Here is a 15,595-nt window from a genome sequence, read left to right on the forward strand (position 1 = left end):
ATATCCTGGATCCTATCAGGATCTCTGGTATAGAAAAGTATGTCATTGTCCTAGTAGATATATTCGTGTTGGCCTGCAGTTACCATTAGTAATTCAGACAAACACCTATGTGGTAACCAGGTAGAAAAAAAGCGACTGCGGGCGCACTACACTCTATATTTAAGGGGAAAAATTTGAATGCAACAATTCTGTATATGGTGCTTCTAGGAAGGGAGTGGTTACTAATCACTATCCGGTATTGCTCCCCACTACGCAGAGCAAATTCAAGTCTAAATTACTATTCCAAGCACTCAAAGTATCAATACACTTCTGTAGTAGTTAATAGTCCATTCTCTTACTCAGCTTTCAGGCACAGAAATTCATAGTCCAAATCTTCACATCCAATTTTTGAGGACGGTCATTACAGATGTTTAAAAAAGGAAGGCAATCCAAATCCAAATATCAACAACGTTGGATAATCTCAGAGTCACTCTAAGAATCACAAAAACACATCAGCCAACACGTGTTTCGTTGATTGGTCGTACACCTCGACTTCTTCAGGCTGTTCAGGCGGTGGTGGATGTCCTACCACCCGGTGATTCAAAAATCCATGTGGCATATAGTTGCCAAAATCCAATAGTAGCAGCAATTATGGTTCACTTAAAAGCGGCAAAAGGCACGGAGAGAACACGCGAGGAGTACTCTCCGTGTGTTTTGCCGCTTACAAGTGAACCATAATTGCTGCTACTACTGGATCTTGGCAACTATATGCCACATGGATTTTTGAATCACCGTGTGGTAGGATATCCACCACCGCCTGAACACCCTGAAGAAGTCGAGGTGTACGACCAACCGACGAAACACGTGTTGGCTGATGGGTTTTTATGATTCTTTTTTTTTTTTTTTTTTTTTTTTTTTTTGAAACCGTTTATTGCAGTTTGAAAAAGTTACAGGTATGGGCCTACAACCACTCGGCCGGCCGCTAGAGTGACAAAAGCATATTGCATACATACAGTAAGAGTCTCTTGGCGGTGCAGATTAGCAAAGCAGGAGAAATCAATGTTGCAGGCCGCATAGCTCCATGCCCACAATACGGTTCCCTTTTATCAAAACAAAACAACACACAGAACCACACCCGCAAGGCAACCCGCGATCCAAAGTGACAGCACGTGCTCCATAAGTGGGGATCCCAACCAGCAGCAGAACTCTGAAGAGGGGAATGGGAGTAGATCAGGGACTGGGGAACCGCGTGCCCACGGCTGAGGGAGGGGGGCCATCTAGGGAGACGGAGCTGGCGAGGCAGCCGGTAGCAGTGGCGGCTCACAAATACCCCCGCGGTAGGCGTTCCAGGGGCCCCAGATTTTCACCCACGCCCCAGGCTTACCCCTCGCCACATACACCACCTTTTCACGAAACATACACCAATCCATATGTTCTTTCCAGGCCAACACCGCCGGGGGCCTCTGGGATCCCCACAATTGAGCAATGTCACGCTTAGCTATCATGTATCCCAGAGTCACCCACCGCGTCTGCGGGACCGAATAGTCATTTGGTTCCCACACATTCAGCAAGCATCTCCTCGCTTCAGGCAACAGCGCGACACGCGTAACCACACGCAGGACCTCATGCACACCACGCCAGAATCGCTCCACCTTAGGGCACTCCCACAGTATATGCATGAAAGTTGCCAGGGCACCACAGCCACGCTTACACAATCCGTCACCAGCAAAGCCCATACGTAGAAGCCTTGGCCCCGTCACGTAAACCCGGTGAAGGATCTTAAGCTGGACGAAACGAAGGCGAGCCGGGATGGCCACCTCTTTCGGAGAGGCCACCGCGGAAATCCAATCCTCGTCGTCCAGCTCCAGCCCGTCGGCAACCCAGGCCTCGCGGAGACTAGTCAGCAGGCACGATCTGTCGTTGATCAGTTTTTTATATATGAGGGAGATTGTGCTGTCTGGGACATGGCCATCCAGCACTCTGTCCTCCAGGGAGGAAGACTCCGGAATGGACGCGACATCCGGGAAGACGGAGCCCAGCGCATGGCGGACGTGTAGGTACCGAAAGTACTCACTGCCCTGCAGCTGAAACTCCGTCTGCAGCGTCGCAAAAGTCTTGAATCCCCCCCTCGTCCAGAGATCTCCCACAGTGCTGATTCCGATCGTGTCCCACTTCTCGAAGCCCTTCGACGTCCACAGGGAGCCCAACCTCTCAGACGCGTACAGCGGTGACGCCCGGGTCAAACGGTCCTTCCACCCCATAGCTGCATTAGCCGCGTGCCAGACACGCACCATGACACGCGTCGGTCCCGTCAGACGGGAGTCGGGCGCGCCAGAGTAGAGCGCTCGATTGTAGTCGCCACCGGGCAGGAGCATCTTGTCCATCTCAAATGCCGGGTTCAAGGCGGGCCCGTAAAGGCCATGATTAATTGCAGCTAGTTGGGAGGCCCAGTAATACCGTTTAATGTCCGGGAGGGCGACCCCCCCATCGTACCACGGGAGCGTCAATTTAGCCAGAGCAATGCGCGGCCTCCCGTCCCAGAACAGGCGCCGCTGGAGGCCCTCCACCTCACGGAAGTAGCGTGCCGGAACCAAGTCCATAGTATTCTGGAGGGCGTAGAGGAAGCGCGGCAAGGACATCATTTTAAACAAGGCCGCTCGGCCGAGCGGCGAAAGCGGCAGACGCCGCCAGCGCACCACGTCCTCCTTCAAGCGCTGGAGGGGGGGTAGCAAATTCCGCTCATAGCGGGCCTCCGGGTCAAGAGTGATATATATACCCAGGTACCGAAACCCCTGGGAGGCAATCTGGATCGGACAGTCCCGTGGTAGGACCGGAGCCTCCCCGGAAAGCACATAAACACAGGATTTCGCCCAGTTGATGACAAGGCCTGAGTTGCGACCGAATGAGCGCAAAACATCAACCAGGACGATCAGTGATTTCCGCGGGGAGGCAAGATACAGGAGGATATCGTCAGCATAGAGGGACACGCGGTCCTCATGCTCGGGGGTCCAGCGGAGACCACGGATGGAAGGGTGCCACCGCAGCCACTCCGCCAGGGGCTCCAGGGCCAGTGCAAACAGGAGAGGTGACAGGGGGCAACCCTGTCGCGTGCCCCGCCCCAGCGCGAATGGGGCCGAGACTCGCCCATTCACCACCACCTGCGCCAATGGGCCCGAGTACAACAATTTGACCCAGCTAATAAAACTCGGTCCAAATCCAAATTTCGCCAGCATCGCCCAGATGTATGGCCATTCAAGCGTGTCAAACGCCATGGTGGCGTCCAAGGACGCCAAGATGGCCGGCTCCCGCACAAATGGGACCCGCGCGAGCACCCCGTGCAGGCGCCGCAGATTGAGCGCCGTGTTGCGGTGTGGTATAAAGCCAGACTGGTCTTGGTGGACCAAATCGCCCACCACACCAACCAATCGGTTGGCCAACACCTTGGCGAGGATTTTGGGCTCCGCGTTCAAGAGCGAGATCGGCCTATAGGATGTGACCCGCTCACGGGGCCTCCCCTCCTTGTGGATCACCACGATTGTGGCCAGACGCTGGTCCGGCGGGAGGGAACCCTGCGAGTGGGCCGCCAGGAACATCGCGCGCAGGTGGGGCGCCAGTACATCCGGGCGTAGCTTGTATAGCTCGATGGGAATACCATTGGGGCCCATGGCCTTGCCGGATGCAACCGAGCGAATAGCCAAGGCAATTTCGTCCGAGGTGGGAGGAGCGTCCAGCGAATCCCTGTCCTCCACCGTAAGGGAGGGCAGTGCGATGTCCCGAAGCAGGGCATGGGAATCTTCCTCCGAGCAGGGGGAAACCGGGGAGTAGACCTCGCGGAAATAATCCGCAAAGCAGGAGACAATGGCTTCCGGCTCGGTGACACACGCACCATCCACACTCTCAATCAAAGGAACCACGCGACTCGCTCTCTCCCTCTTATCCAACCACGCAATCAATTTGCCAGCCTTATCACCCACATCATACAATCGCCCCTGCTGCTCTCTACTGAGGCCCCTGGCCGCCTCCGTGACGAGGGCCCGATAGGCCGCCTGCTTTAGGTGTAGAACATGCAGCTTGGCATCCGTTACCCCGCTCCCCAGGTCACCCTCCAGTTCCGCAATCTCGGCCTCTACCCGGGTCACCTCCTCCCGCTCGCGCCGCCGGGCATGGGAGATAAAGGAGAGGGCCTCCCCTCTAAGAACTACCTTAAAAGCCTCCCACAGGGAGATGGCCGAAGGGACCGACCCCACATTCTCGTCGAAATATCGCTGTAAGGATTTGATCAAATCGGCACGAATGGTGGGGTCGCGCAAATACCATGCATTGATTGGAGCCACCCTGCCATCCCCCCTCGGGAAGACATCGAAATGTAACAGCAATGGGGAGTGGTCTGAGATACCCCGCGCCAGATGGCACACCTCCCCCACCCTCCCTGCATGGGCCGCCGGGACAAGGATGTAATCAAGCCGCGAGAGGCTACCATGGGCACCCGAGTGGAAGGTGTATTGCCGCTGTGCGGGATGCTTTAGTCGCCAGCAATCCACCAGGCCCAGCGTGTCTAAAAGGCCGGTCAGCCACGCCTGTGCCCGGGGAAGGTCCCTAGGGGGATGGCGATCCATAGACCCAGAAGCTACCGCATTAAAGTCCCCTCCAACCACCAGCAGGCCACTCGGAAGGTCCAGAAGGAGGTGCCCCAGGTCCGCAAATGTGGTGGCTTGTAACCCAGGCGGGACGTACACTGATATAAAAATAAACACTCTACCCTCCATTCTTCCCACCAGGACAGTGTAGCGTCCCCTCTCATCATGGCGCACCTCATCAATCTCCAACGGGAGCGAGTTCTTGATCATAATACCCACCCCCCGCGAGCCCGAAGTGAAGCCAGAATGGGCCGCCAAACGATAGCCCCGCCGATTCATTGCATGAAAGGAGTTACCTATAAGGTGTGTCTCCTGCAGGAAGACAACATCTGGTGAAATACGTTTCAAGTACTGCAGGACCACACCACGCTTAATCCTATCCCCCAGGCCGTTAACATTCCATGACAACACAGTAAAATCCCTACCCCCCATCATACGTCGAAACAATCGGTCGTCCCCCACAGAGCATCTTAAAAGCAACAATACAGTAGCGGGTTTGCCTTGCGGTGCAAACAAACAACACACCCCCCCCACCCCCCCATCCCAACAGAACTCCCCCCTCCCTGCACCCCTGCATGAGCCCAGGCAGCCCCCCCAAAGTGCAGTGTGCCTGTCGCCCCATAGCTGAAAACTAACTAGTTCCCCAGAGGAGGAGGGAAGCCCCCAACAGACCCCGCACGACCTCCATAGGAGGGGAACATATGCAATCAATAAATGGTGAAGGAACATCGTCCAGAGCAAGGCCTATTTATTCACCCCTCAATTCTGATCCGGCGGGCCCTCCTCGCCAGCCGCGCCCCCCCCGCCCCCCCGGCCCCGATCTCCAGGCAGAGTGTCCAACCAGTCCCCAGCCGCCTCGGGCCGGTCAAAGAAGTGCGTGCGACCATCCACCTCCACCCTCAGCTTGGCTGGAAAAAGCATTGAGTACTTAAGGTTCAGGTCCCGTAGGCGACGTTTAACACCAAGAAAACTCTGTCTCTGCTTCTGAACCGCCGGAGTAAAGTCTGGGTAGAAATGCACATCCATGTTATCAAGCTTGACCGGTCCCTGTTGCCTGGAGGTCTGGAGGATAGCATCTCTGTCCCGAAAGATAAAAATCCGGGCAATGAGAGGCCGCGGCGGGGCACCGGTCTTAGGTCTGCCCCCAGGGACCCGGTGAGCACGCTCCACCGCAAAAAGCTTACTCAGCCCCCGGGGCTGGAGATGGGTAAGGATCAATTCTTCCACAAAAAGATCTGCCGCCTCCGCCTCTCGTCCCTCCGGCACCCCCACAATACGAACATTATTCCTCCGGGCCCGACCCTCGGAATCCTCCAGTCGCCGGTCCATCAGGGCGCCCGCCTGGCCAAGCCGGCGCACCTCCTTTTGGAGGGCCACCACGTCCGTCGTGAGGCTCGTTGCGGTGTGGGCCAGGGAATCGACCCGGTCGTTCGTTTTGGACAAGTCAGCCCTCACAAGGCTCACATCCACAAGGACCGAGTCTATTTTTTGCGCTAGGGTGTCGAAGCGCTGGTCCACCGAGGCCTTCATCTCTGCGATGGCGCCCATGACGTCCCGGAGGGTCAGATCCACCGGCTGAGCAGATGCCTCCGTCGGGCCCGCCGGGGATGTGCGCGATGTCTCCGGAGAACCCTTCTGGAGAGTGTAGCGGTCCATATTGTTAGATTGGTGCGCCGGGCCACGGCGGGTCGTCTTCACCTTCGCCCGGTCGCCATCTTGTTTGGTGGACATGCTTGCTCTCCCACCGTCGTGCCAATCTCCTCGAACGGGCCGCTATAACAATTCACGGGTTCCGGGGGGGGGAGGGCGACCACCGAACCGCAGGACAACCCACAGCCGGCGGGTCAGCCGGGCACCTGGACAAGACCACACCAACCCCACCTCGCTTGAGGGCAAGGAGGGCGCAAAAGCGAAAGTGAAAGTGCGGGGTACGCGAGTCGCCCAGCCTTGCCCGCCGCTGTTGTTCACTTTGTCCCCGGATCGCCCCACTACTCCAATCCGGGGGGCCGGCGCGGAGAAGGCCGCAACCTTCAATCGGTGCTCCCACCGGTGTCCGGGGTCCGATTCGAGCCCGAAAAACGGGTGGCGCCTCAGCTCGGGTTCCCCGACACAGTCCCCTCAACAAGGACAGGATATCGCCAGGATTAATTCAGGAGGTCGCGGAGGTCCTCGGGAGCCTCGCACCTACGCGGCCATCTTGGTTGCGCGCTAGGCTCCTCCTCGGTTTTTATGATTCTTAGAGTGACTTTGCATCAGAAAGATTATGCATGATCTTGTCATACACTAATGGGAAGAAGAATTATGTAGCTTCTCATAATAGTTGAATGATTTGTAAAAAGTAATTGTGTAGCTGTATTATTTTGTATAGATGTATCTTTAAAAATATTTTAAGATGTATTCTCTTCCTTTTTGCATGCCTTTATCTTAGTTGGTTATATACTGTATGATAGCTTATAAGTTTGCTTGTAGTTGTATTTAAAGCAAGGTATCTTCCAATTTTAAATGATGATATTGCGGTATGCTAACACTCCGTGAAGAATGTAATTATTCAGTAGCATCTGAAGGTTGCTAAGGGGAAGTAGCATGAAAGTGATGGCTGTGGTGTATTTCACTGAACTCAAGAAATAACTTTGAATGAACCTCCATCTGATTGCATCAACTTTATTACAGTAATGTAGACAAGGGTAGTGGCATATAGCAAGTTAGTAGTAAATCTGTCGCTGTTAGACCTGGCCCTTTTTGCACGTTTATCCCCAAACGTTTGGCCTTTTGCCTCCTATTTTTCTGACCTTGTTTTTGTTGGCTGTAGGACTCTGGGCACTTTACCACTCCTGATCAGTGCTAAAGTGCATATTTCCTCTGTGTAAATTTTGATTATTATTGATTATCAATGATTGGCATATTTTATTTACTGGTAAGTCTCTCGTAACGTGCACGGTGTGTGCCAGGGCCTGTAAATCATATGCTACTAGTGGGCCTGCAGCAAGGGTTTTGCCACCCACATGAGTAGCCCTGTAAATGTGTCTCAGAACTGCCACTATAGTGTCTGTGCATGCAGTTTTAAACTGCCATGTTGACCTGGCAAGTGCACCCATTTGCCAGGCCCAATCCTTCCTTTTTCTTACATGTAAGGCACCCCTAAGATAGGCCCAAGGTACCCCCATGCGCAAGGTGCAGTGTATGTGAAAGGTAGAACATGTGCTGGTGTGTTTTACATGTCCTGATAGTGAAATACTGTGTATTTAATTTTTCACAGTTGAAAGGCTGCCTGTCCCATGGGTTGACATTGGAGTTACCTTGTAACATTTTGCAAGTGTAACTTTCCATTAGGACAAGCTAGAGAAATGGAGTTTAGGCTCTATTAACAACACCTTTTAGTGAAGGTGGTTTTAAACTGTGTGTTTGAAAATGCCACTTTTAGAAAGTAAAAGACACACAATTGATGGAGGGAATGCAGAACAAATCAAAACATTCACCCACAGTCAAGAGATCTGGGTTAAATCCATCATTATTTTGCTCACCATGCCACCCCAGTTTATACCTGGCCATATGCAAATCAGTCTTGACCCTGTGCCTCATGGGAACAGTCCAGCCCGAACTGCCAAGCCAGGTCCTCCCTGGAGCGGAAACAAGCATCCTAGGACCGGTTTCAGGGTTTCACCCCTCTTCAGCCAGGATAGCTTGATTCCAGTGGCACAGTGAGCTCAGGACCCATGTCTGGGCATACCTGTCGCACTTAGGGCGAGAAACAAAAGACACACAATTGATGGACGGAATGCAGAACAAATCAAAACATTCACCCCCAGTCAAGAGATCTGGGTTAAATCCATCATTCTTTTGCTCACCATGCCACCCCAATTTAGACCTGGACATATGCAAATCAGTCTTGACCCTGTGCCTCATGGGAACAGTCCAGCCCGAACTGCCAAGCCAGGTCCTCCCTGGACCGGAAACAAGCATCCTGGGACCGGTTTCGGGGTTTCACCCCTCTTCAGCCAGGATAGCTTGATTCCAGTGGCACAGTGAGCTCAGGACCCATGTCTGGGCATACCTGGTGCACTTAGGGCGAGAAAGCAAAAGACACACAATTGATGGACGGAATGCAGAACAAATCAAAACATTCACCCCCAGTCAAGACATCTGGGTTAAATCCATCATTCTTTTGCGCACCCTGCCACCCCAGTTTAGACCTGGCCATATGCAAATCAGTCTTGACCCTGTGCCTCATGTGAACAGTCCAGCCCGAACTGCCAAGCTAGGTCCTTCCTGGACCGGAAACAAGCATCCTGGGACTGGTTTCTGGGTATTACCCTTCATCAGGCATGCTAGCTTGAATCCAGCGGCACAGTGAGCAAGGGACCCACGTCTGTTTTGATTTGTTCTGCATTCCGTCCATCAATTGTGTGTCTTTTGCTTTCTCACCCTAAGTGCGCCAGGTATGCCCAGACGTGGGTCCTGGGATCACTGTGCCACTGGAATCAAGCTTTCCTGCCTGAAGAGGGGTGACACCCCGAAACCGGTCCTAGGATGCTTGTTTCCGGTCCAGAGAGGAAAAGAACGATGGATTTAACCCAGATCTCTTGACTGGGTGTGAATGTATGATTTTTTCAGCATTCCGTCCATCATTTGTTTGCGTAGCGCTTTTAGAAAGTAAGCATTTTCTTGCTATACCACACTGTGTGCCTCTTTCTGTTGTGTATTCACTGTCTAGTTTTGGAGTGACAGGAGCTGGGGATGTCAATCACTCTAGACAGTCACAAGGCAGTTGAGGTGTGTCCTGCCTTGCCTGGGTGACTCATCGCTAGGCTGAATGGACCTGGTTTGCATTTCGAGTGGTGGGATGAGTTTTGCTAGCACCTGAATAGGATGTGTCTCCTTTACACAATGTTGTCTCCACCCCTGCTGCACCTTATGATTTTACTTTTCTTGAAAGGTTCTCTGCGCTTATTCACTGGAAAGCTCCCTTGTGCTTTCCTTACTGGTAATCTCCTTGCGCTCCCTTCAGCTACGGTGTGCAGCAACCGAGGCGCTGTGCTGTAAGGTCTCCGAGCTAGGGCAGACCTCGAGAACCAGAGTGCTGCCGCTCGCCAGCTGGGCGAGCTCAGATGAACTGCCAAGCGTTGCCTGGCAACCAACACCGCAGCGAAGCCTCCTGTGGTACCCAGCAACACCTCAAGAAGCCACCATGGTTTCCGCAGCATCAGGAAAGGGAGAAAGCCTCCACCGTTGCACCACCCAGCCCGAGTGCCCAGCAACACCCATCAGACAACAGAGCCGTGCGAGCTCGGTGACTGTTGATTCTGCCGGGGACCGAACAAGGACTGAAGGAGGGACCTGCCTCTACCTGGCCAGGCTGGCACGTTCCCTTTGTAGCTATAGCCCCAGTCAGCCGAGTGGGAGGGAATTCTCAATGAAGGTCCCATTGGCTCCTTCTGCCATGCACAGCCATGCTCACTGCAGCACACGTGCCAGCGGCCCGAGAACCACTGGAACAGGGGAGCGCAGGACTGCTGTGCTCAGGGCACCTTCAAGGAAGAAGCCCCATGCCAGTATCAACCGTGGTATTGCCCTCGTCTACCCTACACTCAAGTGGTGATTGGGGTAAATACCATTTTACTCCGATTGGAGCTCAAGATAACCTGTGTTAGTTATCCTTGCAAAATCTGTGTAACAAGTGTTATGTGAAATTGCTGATGACATCTGTGACCCATCAGTATTTACTGTGATATTTTCACTGTTATGATTTTGACAATTGCCTAATTGGCAAACTGCTTGTGATTATGTAATTGTGGTCTAATCTATAACCTGGTGTGGAGTCTCTTTTGTGGTGTACCTAGTGTGTCACTGGTGTGAGTGTTGCGCAAACGCTTTGCACATTGCCTCTGGGATAAGCCTGACTGTTCTGCCAAGCTACCAAGGGGGTGTGCAGGTGTTACCTTGGGTGTGTAACTCCCATACCTGACTAGAGAGGTGGGTTCTGCCTTGCTTAGGTGCATACCCTAGCCAACCAGAAACCCCATTTCCAACAGTCTCCCTTTCAGAGCAACAACTGCATTATTGCTAATTCATAATATTTTTCGTTTAACTTCTAAATCTTGATCACGATCAGTTTGCTGCGTAGTCAAATTTGGGATACAATATGTCATTATATATATGTGTGTGTGTATGTATGTTAGGCTGATTGGTTTGCAGTTAGGTCGAGTAAAAGATTTAAATCAATAAACCTACAGGTCTGAGAATGTTTTTGAAGATTTTCAAGGCCTGCATCCTGCGTGATATAGTTAGTAATTGGAGAAGTTTTGGAAAGAGAATAACATTTCTTGTTGTCACTTTGGTTGGCCTTAATGTGATTTTCTGCGCATGTGGCAAGGCGATGGTGAGATGGTTGGCTCTCTCTGAGGGTATTGGGGGTTTGCAGGGATAGTAGGTCTAGTATTGAAGAGGAGGCCGAGCATAGTCTTTCATGTGAGTTGATTTGATGATGAGTTGTTTTATGTGAGTGTTTTGATTAGAATGTCTCTTACTTACTTTGTGCTTTTGTTGCTCTGTATGTTGTAGTCTCTAAGGTGGGTGGTGTGTCTGTATAGGACATAGAAGATGTTGAGCAAGTCAGAGACTTCCTCTGTGAAGTCCTCGTATTTTTTAGAGTACTGTATAGTAAGTGGAAGGTAGTATTTATTCCTGTGGAGAGGGGAAATGGAGTGTGAGGAACACCATTGATTCAGGATTTGTTGATTTGCTTGGGGAACAGGGCCAGGAGTATCGATGGATAATGGCGAGGCCTCCTCCTCTGTTGTGTGTGCAGTCTGTGTGATGAATTCTGAAGCCTATGAGTATAAGGACATCTAGGATGTGTGTGTCAGCCAGGTTTTTGTGATAAAGAGTGCATCAAGGTTGTGTAGGTTGCTGAGATCTCTGATGTGCTTGAAGTAGAGGATGTGTTCATTATTGCTAGGTGCATGGTGACCAACGTGTTGGGGATGAGGTTTGGGATGTTTACTATGTGTGTAGATTTTGTGTCCATGGTGTCTGGGTATGTTTGCTAATGTTGGAATGTGTAGTGTTACGTGATGAGTCAGACACAGAATCATATCTTACATGGAAGGTGGCTGATGCAGTGGCAGGGTTTCAATCCCATGCCCATCTCCAGCCACAAAAGGCCCTGAAAAAAGAAAGCTGTTCACAATTATCTGTGGACGGCTGAGCCGTTTATATGCCATTGGAGGCTGGAGTGTGTTGTTTGGGTATGGACATTAGGCAGCAGTTTACGGGTGGGATACTGAGGGGTGTTTTGTGATTTAATATATTCCTTGTCTTGTTTGAGTGTTTCTGGGTTAGTTATTGTCATTGATTGTAATTTTTCTGATGGGACGGGGGAGGTGCAATGTGTATGATTTTTTTCATATAAAAGAATTCCAAAATGTGGTGTAATCTATGTACAAAAATAGGAAATGCATGTGGTCAAAAGTAGTTTACAAAGAATGTGAGAAATATTTGAAAGAAGATTTTGGGTCAGTGACTATGTTGGATTAATTTCTGTACCTAATTTAGATAGGTCTAGCAGGAATTTTTATTTCATGATTACTATGCCAGTGGAGACTCCTGGAAGTGGAGGTAGCAGAGCTGTGATTTTCACTGGTGCTTCGGGCAGGAGGGCGTATGTGGTTGAGCCTGGGTACTGGCCTTTTGAACTCTCCTGCTGTGGTGGGACAGGAAGCCGCAAATATTGGCTGCAGTGCCACTGGTTGGAGTTTGACATTAGCTAGACTATACAACAACTAGTGAGATGACTTCTAGCAGTCTGGCAGCTTGGCCTCAGGGTTGGCTTTGTAACTTTCCTGGTGTGGCAGGAAAAGAGAGCCTGGAGACGTGCAATTGCCGCGGTCCAGGTAGCTTGAATGTTATGCCCAAAGGGTTTCTGCTAGGCTTGTAAACCAACGTCTTGGTGGATGCACCTCAGGACTGGCTCTTTTTTAATCTGATATGTCATTAGGTGAGCCTGGGTAGTGTCAATTGGCTTTGGGCTGAAGAGTGACACTAAAGAGTCTGGGATGGGTGTTTGTGGGTGACTTCTGGTGGTTTGGTATCACATTTGGCCTGCTTAAATCTCATTTTGGCATGATGCATTTTCTCCTCAGATGTAATATTTTGATCTTAGTATAATCTGCTTCAATATCTGCTATTAAGTGGGTTTGAAAGTGGCAAAACAGTCAGGGAGGAGAGTGTAGTATCTTCTGCGTCTCTATTCCGGTATGTGTGAGCTGGTGTCTGGAATACTGAGGGCGAATAATGTTATCAAATGTTGGTATGTGGATTGGCGGCTGCCACAATCGAAGGGTGGTTAGGCGGGGGGATGGAACGCGGGACGGTGAGCGCACAGGTGTGTGCAGGGGCGGTGTTAATAATAATATTTTAAATGAAGAACTTACCTTAAGCTGCCGGCATCCTCCTGCGTCGCGCCTCCTGTGCTCTTCCTGGTTCCAGCAGCCCAGGTGCAATCCCTGTGCTGCTCTCATGCTATAAGAGCAGCATAGTGATTGGCCTGAGCGTGCTGATAAGACGCCCTGCTCAAAACAGGGAGTCTGTGGGGTTTCTGCAGCCCGGCTGTTCAATGCAGCTGAGTTGGAGAATACCTAAGTGCGCATGTGTATTTGACCAGCCTGAGACTGCTGGCCAAACACACATGAGCACTTAGAAGTACACATACCACTCCTCTTCCCCCTCCATGTCTCTGCCCTGCCTCTCCCTGCATACGCTGGCTCAGAGCCGGCAGATGAAAAAGAAAACAATGGTAGAACATTATTTTATTTTTCACTTACTGGCACTGAGCCATGCGATGGGGCGCCGCTCCACCGCCATTGCGGAGGACCCCCCGCTGGGTTTGTGGTGTGAAGTGGAGGCTAGGATATAGGGACAGATGGAGGAAGAATGGCGCCATGACTGGAACAACCTGATGTTGCTGTAATCTAAGGGCATAGCATGAAATAAAGAATGTATGCCTTTTCGGAATGGTTCCAGACTCTTGTATGGAGATCCTGCAACCCAACTTCAACAGAGAAGACAAAGCGGTCCCTGATTTAAAATGATGGATTTGCAAATGTTTGCAATTTTGATTTAAGAGAACAGTAATGAGCTCTTGCCCTGCTGTTGGGCTTTGACATATTGTGCAGATAATTTCAGCAAATTCCTAAGATTTTCTTTAAATGGCTTGATCTTCCACTCTCACATTTAACAAGGAAGTTTTTATTTTTAATCTTGGGGTCTTGCAGTAGCCTCCCCTTAGTAGGACCGAGAACTGAGCCGTTCACGAATGTACCATTTATTGTTGCCAGCGGTTTCTCATTTTTTTTTTTTTATAGTAATAGTAGCCAATTTGTTCAATTACGTTATTACCGAATGATGAATATTTTTTAGTAGGATCTCTAAATTGTAGAGGTTAGCACGTGTCAGTTACAGTTAAATTAGCCAATTTGACCCAACTTTAGTATCACATTGGGAGCCCCTTTGTCGTAAACATATTTGTTCTCGATGGCAAACAGTTTTTTCTTTTAAAGTGGAAATCAATTTGAAGAGAACACTCTTGGGCCTAGCATTCAGTTCCATTGCGGGTTACAGTAATTAGGTTGAAAAGAACTGACCATTCTACAATACTTAAACCTCATTCTAACTCACTGTTATTGCTTTATAGGTTGCAGACTGTGCCTGGGATGAAACAGTGAAAGTTTATACCCCATCCTGCCTTTCAACGCGTCCTTAGAAGACTGGAAACTGATCTTTCACATTTTTTATCAAGTCTTAATACTTTTGAAATGACTTTTTACCGATTGTGTCTGTGTTCATGTTTCTCACCCAGGATAAATGTTTCATGTATGCAGAAAACTGCTGCATGCCTGTAGCAAGAATGGACACGAGGTTTTTTTTCTCCATTTGACAGCAGACCGTAAATGGGATTTATAATCCCATCAGAATTTCACATAACGACTCTTAACAGGTGTCGACCCGTTTCACTACTCAATTTATAATCAGTGGAGATTTAATAAACTATCCTCATTTGATGATCAGGAATGTTGCTGTAAATTAATTTTTCGGGGCGAGTGTAATTTCAGCAATACATGTGACTGTCAGTAAATGCCATAATGAGCTGCCTCCGTTGACCTTTCTTTCAGTGGTTTCATTGGTGCTCAAGCGTCCTGTCCTCTTGATAGTGGTGACAAGTGGGATCCCCTGGAAATCTTGCGATTGTTTAGTAATATTTTTCGCTGAGAAACATCTTTATACTTTGTCAAGCTACTAAAAAGTGTCAAATTCTTGTCTTCACGAGGATGAATTAAAGCAGACTACCTAAAACGTGTTTAGGACGTTTGCACAATTTTTTATTGTCAGCTGTTTCATAATTTATCACATTCATAAGTAATGTTTTTAGCATATATTTACAAAAAAACATCCTGCATGTTTTCTTACTTCATATCAGCTAAATGTAATATCCAAGAGCATCACTGAACGAGCAAACATTTTCAAAATATATCCACGTCAAAAAGTCATAATTCAGTCCCCAGTTAAGTTATAATGTACATATTCTGTTTCTAATCTCACACACACTTTATTTGAATAGTGACATACATTTTCCGTAGATTTGGTTCAGTAGCTTATATCTAAGCTGCAATATATAAATTACTTTAATATGCATTATGTTAACCAACACGTACTTAACATTTCTTACTCTGCATTCATGGTTATGTACTCTTTAAATTTTCGATGTGTTTGTATTTTTGTGAAGTCTCTTGGATACCAAAACATGAAGGATGGTTTTTTAAAACATCTACTGTCTAATACTCATGATTTTGTTTACTTTTACTCAGTTCATCGGTTAGATATACTTTTTGTATTGTTATTTATAGGAAAATGTTGCGAGTTTTTTTTTCTCTTCAAAATAATTCTTGCTAGTATGCATAGTCCCTCAGAAACTATCTCATGCATGC

General features: G+C 49.5%; 1 protein-coding gene across 1 annotated transcript in view; it reads left to right on the plus strand.

Annotated features, from left to right (window-relative positions):
* The window catches only part of PEX7 (peroxisomal biogenesis factor 7), a 1,030,600-nt gene extending 1,015,633 nt beyond the window's left edge, over positions 1–14,967 (plus strand). The window contains exon 10 of the mRNA XM_085611529.1: positions 14,305–14,967. Within this exon, the coding sequence (XP_085467655.1) occupies positions 14,305–14,373 (69 nt within the window). The 3' untranslated portion in view covers positions 14,374–14,967. The remainder of the gene's footprint in view (positions 1–14,304) is intronic.
* Positions 14,968–15,595: the final 628 nt, after the last annotated feature.

The sequence above is a fragment of the Triturus cristatus genome, chromosome 6, assembly GCF_964204655.1.
Source record: "Triturus cristatus chromosome 6, aTriCri1.1, whole genome shotgun sequence".
Classification (NCBI taxonomy): Eukaryota; Metazoa; Chordata; class Amphibia; order Caudata; family Salamandridae; genus Triturus; species Triturus cristatus.